This window comes from Alosa sapidissima, chromosome 22 (assembly GCF_018492685.1).
Source record: "Alosa sapidissima isolate fAloSap1 chromosome 22, fAloSap1.pri, whole genome shotgun sequence".
NCBI classification, from domain to species: Eukaryota; Metazoa; Chordata; class Actinopteri; order Clupeiformes; family Clupeidae; genus Alosa; species Alosa sapidissima.
The window spans coordinates 18,186,361-18,193,860 of NC_055978.1; the positions used below are offsets into that span (position 1 = coordinate 18,186,361).

The 7,500-nt window shown below is 47.5% G+C and overlaps 1 protein-coding gene across 3 annotated transcripts in view; it reads right to left on the bottom strand.

Moving 5' to 3' along the window:
* anks1b (ankyrin repeat and sterile alpha motif domain containing 1B) overlaps positions 1 to 7,500 on the bottom strand; it is a 263,977-nt gene that overhangs the window by 203,570 nt on the left and 52,907 nt on the right. For all 3 annotated transcript variants that reach the window (XM_042078680.1, XM_042078677.1, XM_042078676.1), the window contains exon 3: positions 6,299 to 6,455. In XM_042078680.1, coding sequence (XP_041934614.1) covers positions 6,299 to 6,455 — 157 coding nt within the window. The remainder of the gene's footprint in view (positions 1 to 6,298; positions 6,456 to 7,500) is intronic.

Below are 7,500 nucleotides of genomic sequence, written 5' to 3' on the forward strand. Positions count from 1 at the left end.
ACTTGTGTACACAAGGAATTAGCTGATCGCACTACGACGGAATGCTGGCTGTGTTCGCGACAACATCCCAGAGGAGCTGTGGTGCTTTCGGGGTTGCAGAGCGGGAGTAAAAGTGAAGACGAGGCGTCGGGAGAAGAAGTGGAGATACAAGCCCTCAGTTCCATCGATTGTGATGGGAAACGTGAACTCGCTGGCTAACAAGACTGACGAACTGACTGCCCTGGTAAGAAACCAGAGATTATACAGGGTGTAATGGAACTGAGCGGAAGTTACCATTAACGAATGTGGGTGTGGCCAAAGAAGCAGAGGCAGTAGTGAAGATGGACAGTAATTTATTATTCGGCTTGGCTCGAACAACCAAGCAGAAGAGTCCATAGAAAAATGCACAGAAAAATGTTAATAGTAATCTTCCAAAATTGCAACATTGAACCAGTATGAAAAATCTGCTTTAGCATCTAATCTTGCGAGATTGAACCAGTATGAAAAATCTGCTTTAGCTTCTAATCAAAATACAGCAGCATTGTAACAGTCATAGTACTCACAGTACCCTACACATTACATAGGCCAGAAAAGACTAACATCAGGCGAGCATAAATATATATCATTTGTCACTAGCAGAATGAGCTAAATACATTGTTAAATAATAAACTTGGTTACATGTGGAAAGACTAATCATCGATGCGGCTTGATCAGTTCCGTCTCGAAATACCCCACAATCAATTAACCTAATGGAACGGTTCAATACTGCCCGGAAACAATAAACAGTCCATGCGATCCAGTCGGCCCTCCTTTGCCACCGGACCTTCAGAAGCTGGAACGAGAGGACGCCATGAACGCGAATCGGTAGCTATCGGTTGACAAACATTCAAAAGTATGTGTCTAATTCAGACAAACAATAAATGTGCCACCATTGCTAATAGCTCCGTGTTGTGTTGTTTTTTAAAAGTGCTAGCCACATAGCAATGGCCCATGTACGAGTGTGTGTTTGTGTGTGTGCACAAATATCAGCTGATGTGTAGAGGACGAGTGCTGACAGTTCACCAGTCATGTGCGGTCGTAGCTAGACCGTCACACAGGGAATGTAGTTTGCTATGCTTTACGGAGACGTGGCTAACAAGCCATATCCCCACGTCTAACGTTGAGCTGCCCGGCTTCAGTGTAGCTCGTTTGGACAAAGACTGTAAACTATCTGGCAAAAAGAAGGGTGGTGGACTGGTGCTGTACATAAACAATAGATGGTGCAACCCCGGACATGTTACAGTGAAGGAGACTGTATGCTGTAAGGATGTGGAGTTATTAGCGGTTAGTCTCCGTCCGTACTACATGCCGAGGGAGTTCGCGCACGCAATTGCTGTCTGTGTTTACGTTCCACCTCGAGCTCTCCCGGATACAGCATGTGACGTCATCCACTCCACAATCGCAAGGCTTCAAACCCAACACAGTGATGCCTTTTTTGTGATCTCTGGCGACTTCAATCACATAACACTGGATTCCACACTCACAAATTTCTATCAGTTTGTTGACTGCCCTACAAGGAAAAACAGGACAATAGACCTCATGTATGCAAACGTGAGGGATGCATACAGTGCAAGCCCCCTTCCCCCTCTGGGAAAGTCAGACCACAACCTCATTCATCTCCAGCCAATGTACAAGCCCAAAGTACAAAGGCTACCAGCTGCCACACGCACCTTCAGAAAGTGGACACCTGAAGCAGATGAGGCTCTGAGAGACTGCTTTGAGTGCACTGACTGGAGTGTGTTACAGAATGGAGAGGACTTAGAGGAGGTCACACAGTGCACAACTGACTACCTGCATTTCTGTATGGACATTGTTGTTCCCACCAGAACTGTACGCTGCTTTCCCAATAACAAGCCTTGGATAACCAGCAATGTCAAGACCCTTCTTAATAGGAAAAAGATGGCGTACAGAGAGGGGGACATGGCAGAGCTGAGGCACGTGCAAGGGGAACTCAAAGTCAAGCTGAAGGAGGCTAAGGAGGACTATAGAAGGACGGAACAGAAGTTGCTGGAAAACAACATGAAGGAGTCATGGGACGGCATGAAGATTATCACTGGCCTGAAGAAGAGCAGCAGCTCTATGGAGGGGGACCTGGACAGGGCGAACCAGTTGAACCACTTCTGCAACAGGTTTGACTGCCCTGCTCCAGCTCCAATGGGAGTGGTCTGTCCACCACCCCTTGCAGACTCAGGCACTGCTCTTGTTTGCGTGCCTGCCCTACCCCCACCTCCCAGCCTCCCAGTTTCTCCAGCTCTGCATCCTGGTGACACCCAACGACCTAAACCATTACAACCTCACACCCAACGACCTAAACCATCACCACCTCACGCCCTGCCCCCGCCTGACGCCTCCTTGCCTGTGCCTGCTGAGGCGTCCACGACTCTGGCAGCCTTGACAGGGACATCAAGGAGGTGCTCATCCCCAAGCCCCCACCCCCACACCCCCCCAATACCAGTGCAACACTCACCTCCACCATCACAGGCTATCGTACCTCCACCATCACTGGATATTGCACCTCTCCCCCACACGGCGATCACGAACAATGAGGCGACAACGACCTCAGTCAACAGCCATCAGACACACAGATCCCAGATACACCCCTCCCCCTCCCCTTACACCCCCCATCATCACAGGAAAACAAGTGAGCGCTAAACTAAAGAAACTGAACACGAGTAAGGCAGCAGGGCCTGACAGACTGTGTCCAAGGCTACTCAAGGCCTGTGCTGCTGAGCTGGGGGAGCCACTGAAGCACATCTTCAATCTGAGTCTACGCCTTGGACAAGTTCCAACACTGTGGAAAACATCATGTCTCACCCCTGTCCCTAAAAAGCCACATCCTAGTGAGCTTAATGACTACAGACCTGTCGCTCTAACATCACATGTGATGAAGACAATGGAGCGATTGGTCTTAGGTATGCTCAGATCCCAGGTACGCCATGCACTAGACCCGTTACAGTTTGCATACCAGGAGAAAGTGGGCGTGGACGATGCAATCACTTATCTTCTGCACAGGACACATTCTCACCTGGACAAGGGGAAAAGTGCTGTGAGAATCATGTTTTTTTATTTCTCAAGTGCTTTTAACACCATCCAACCCCTCAGACTGGGAGACAAGCTCTTGCAGATGGGTGTGGACGCTCACCTGGTAACCTGGATCACAGATTACCTGACGGAGCGACCACAGTTCATCAGACTAAAGAACTGTCTCTCTGACACTGTGATCAGTAGCACCGGAGCGCCACAGGGAAGTGTGCTCTCTCCAGTCCTGTTCACCTTGTACACATCGGACTTCTGCTACAACACTGAGTCATGCCACATGCAGAAGTTGTGCAATTGTGGGGTGTATCAGGAACAGGCAGAAGGAGGAGTATAGGAGCCTGGTGGAGGACTTTGTGCAGTGGTGCAAACTCAATCATCTCCAACTCAACACTTCAAAGACCAAGGAGATGGTGGTGGATTTCCACAGGTCTAAGCCCACTCTGCTACCAGTCTCCATTGATGGGGTCAATGTCGAGGTGGTAAGCACCTACAAGTACCTGGGTCTCCACCTGGACAATAAACTGGACTGGTCAGCCAACACTGACACACTCTACAAGAAAGGGCCGAGCACTTCCTGAGGAGACTGCGCTCCTTCAATGTGTGCAGCAAGCTCCTCAGGATGTTCTACCAGTCTGTTGTTGCCAGCATCCTCTTCTATGCAGTGGTATGTTGGGGAGGAAGCACAAAGAAGAAGGATGCGGGGCGACTTGACAGGCTGGTAAGGAAAGCTGGCTCTGTAGTGGGAGCTGAACTGGAGTGCATCACTTCAATATCTGACAAAAGGACCCTGAACAAACTGATCAACATCTTGGACAATGAGTGTCATCCACTCCACAGCACTATTGTTAAGCAGAAGAGCTTGATCAGCTGGAGACTTCGCTCACTGCCTTGCACAACAGACAGACTGAGGAAGTCATTCATCCCCAGGGCCATTGAACTGTTCATTGCATCACTTAAGGGAAGAGGAGAAATAGACTTCTCCGCATAGTCTGTCTGCCTCTTCACCACCTCCATGTCTTGAACTGTCTGTCCACTAGCCACTTTACCATTGTCTTTTGCCTCACTGTTTGCGTGCTTTATTAGCACATATGCACAACCCCTCCCTCCATGCCACAGCCGAACTGTGACAACACTTATACCTTCCTTAATATAGTTATATATATATATAGATATATAGACTTTATTCTTGCACTGTTGCACTGTTTGACTTACTCATTTGCACCATCACCATGACACTCATTCACACAGAGCACCTTACCTTACTTTATGCACAGAGGACCACAGGCTCAGTCCCTGCTTCAGTCATTGCAAGCGCACCTGATTGATTAATCACCCACTATGTGGATACTGTTTTTTAGAATTGATTAAGATTAAGTTTTATTTTGTATAATTTGTATTTTAGTATATTTAGTATATTCTTTATCTTCTACAGTCCTTATTGCTTAGTTGTGTTTTTTTATATTATATACTTTTAATGACATTTTCTGCTGTTAGTGAATGTGTGTGTGTATGTTGTCTGTATGCTACTGTGACCTTGAATTTCCCCTAGGGATCAATAAAGTATCTATCTATCTATGTGTGTGCGCGTGTGTGAAACATTAGATGGTGTGACAGCATCAAACACAACCACAGTCCAAGTGAGGCCAAAAGAAAAAAAGAAATACTGCCCAAAGCTGTGGGCCGCCTGCTTCTGTGCCAGTCTAGATGGGCAGGGCACCAGAGTGCCCACAGCGTCCTCCTACCCACGCCTGATAGAGAGACGGGCACAGAGAAGGGCTTTGATGGCGTGCCGTGGCAGGACACCACTGCAGCCGGGTACAGAGAGCAGACAGAGGAGAGGAGGAGAGGAGGAGAGGAGGAGAGGAGGAGAAAAAAGGGAAGAGAAGAGAGAGAAGGCAGGACAGGAAAGGCGAGGAGAGGGGGAGTGGGAAGAAGAGGAGAGGAGAGAAGAGGAGAGGAGAGGGGGAGTGGAAAAGAGAGGAGAGGAGAGGGGGAGTGTAAAGGAGAGGAGAGGGGGAGTGGGAAGAAGAGGAGAGGAGAGGGGGAGTGGAAAAGAGAGGAGAGGAGAGGAGAGGGGGAGTGGGAAGAAGAGGAGAGGAGAGGAGAGGAGAGGAGAGGGGGAGTGGAAAGGAGAGGAGAGGGGGAGTGGGAAGAAGAGGAGAGGAGAGGGGGAGTGGAAAAGAGAGGAGAGGAGAGGAGAGGGGGAGTGTAAAGGAGAGGAGAGGGGGAGTGGGAAGAAGAGGAGAGGAGAGGGGGAGTGGAAAAGAGAGGAGAGGAGAGGAGAGGGGGAGTGGGAAGAAGAGGAGAGGAGAGGAGAGGAGAGGGGGAGTGGAAAGGAGAGGAGAGGAGAGGAGAGGGGGAGTGGGAAGAAGAGGAGAGGAGAGGAGAGGAGAGGAGAGGGGGAGTGGAAAGGAGAGGAGAGGAGAGGAGAGGAAAGAAGATGAAATCAGAGGAGAGGAGATGAAACGAGAGGAGAAGAGGAGTGGGGAGAGGAGAGCAAAGAGGGTGACATCAGAGGAGAGGAGATGACACAAGAGGAGAGGAGATGAAATGAGAGAAGACGAAAAGAGGAGAAGAGAGGAGGAGCATGTTCGGTACTCGTTGCTGTCCAGTCCAGGCCTCTGCCATGAGGACAGCTGGCCAGAGAGCCGCTGCCAGCGGGGTGGAGACCAAGAGGAAAGGGGCCATATGTTCTAGTCCACATCAGCTAATACATACACACACCTGTGCCATAACCCTCCATTGGGGCATATCTATCTGCAGCACATAGGACATAGTCAGCAGGTTGAAAAAGGCTATTAGCATCATCAGAGGCTGCCTTGGCTTATCAGATGGGATTGTGATATTTTGAGGTACGAGTGGGAGTGTGTATGTGGGTGTGGTTGTAGTTGTGGTTGAGCATATTTATACATGCAGGGGTGTGTATTTGAGAGTCATATTGTGGTTTAAGGCTGTTTCAAAGTGGCTGTGTGCATTCCTCAGAATGTGAGTGTGTCATTGTGTGTTTGAGTATATATAGATATGTATGTAGATTTTCTGAGTGTATGCCTGTAAGAGTGTTTTGAAAGCATGTGTTTGTGTGTGGATAGATATCCATAAGGCTACCAAGTGTCTGTGTGTGTGTATAGATATCCATAAGGCTACCAAGTGTGTGTGTGTGTGTGTGTGTGTGTGTGTGTGTGTGTGTGTGTGTGTGTGTGTGTGTGTGTATGTGTGTGTGTGTGTGTGTGTGTGTGTGTACCTGCTCGTTGACTCTGCAGTGTGAGGGGCCGTGGTGGATGAGGATGCGGACAATCTCCATGTCTCCCCTCCAGGCGGCCAGGTGCAGGGGGAAACAGCCTTTACTGTCGGCCACATTAGTGGACGCCTCAAACTGCAGCAGCTTCAACACCACATCCCTGAAAGATGCACAAGACAAAGTTAACACCTAGTTACTGAATTGAAGACAAAATACATGACAATAGCACATACACACCTATACACATACACATTTGTTTATCCAGCACCGGCTTTGCAAATAACCATGTCCACAGACAAGGTAGAGTATGTTGCATGATTTTAGGAAAGTATGATGTATTGCGACATCAGAAGCAAGTCAAATTTGTAGTTTCTTACGTCTCATTCCATCAAACTACAGATCCGCTACCCGATCTGGCAAACTTGCATAGTGCGGATATAGCCGATAGAGGGTCGCGAAGCGAATGCAGAAGTGCTGTTCATCCTGTTACGAGTTGATGAACCACTGAAACATTATTTTAAGGTACAAAAAACTCTTAGGTGTTGCTTTAAAACAAATGTGTTGAAAACAACACAACTTGCGTTGTTTTAACACATCTCTGTGTCCAGATAGGGACAACACAGTTTGTGTTGTTTCCTTTTTTATTCGTTACACAAAATGTGTTGAAAATAACACAACTTGCATTGTTTTTTAACACATCTGTGTCCAGATAGGGACAACACATTTGTTTTAAGAGTGTATGTATTAGCTACTCAGAAACAACCAACCAACGTGAGAAAGAAGAGAGAGACAGTGGCTGTTTAACACAATTTATTATTTTTGTATATTTATTATTTTTATGACAGGCCATATTCTAGACCCACTTATCAACAACAGTAAGCCCTCTCTCAAACACAAAATGAGTACAGTGAGAGAAAAGGACAAAGGAAGGGGTTATTTTTGAGAATTTAGCATTTGCTGTGACCCCAAGCAGCAATATATGAGTGTTTATCTTTATTTAACTAATAAGATTTCAACTTGTTCTGTTTGGTTAAACTATCACACAGCTATGACTGTAGCATTCACATGCTTCATTAATCCAGTCTGTTTGCGGTCACATTAGGACCACTACGCAACACTACTGTTACAGGGAAGGGCAGTGGTCAAAAAGTGGACAACTGGACAGAGAATATCACACACAAACACACACACACTGGATTCTTAGT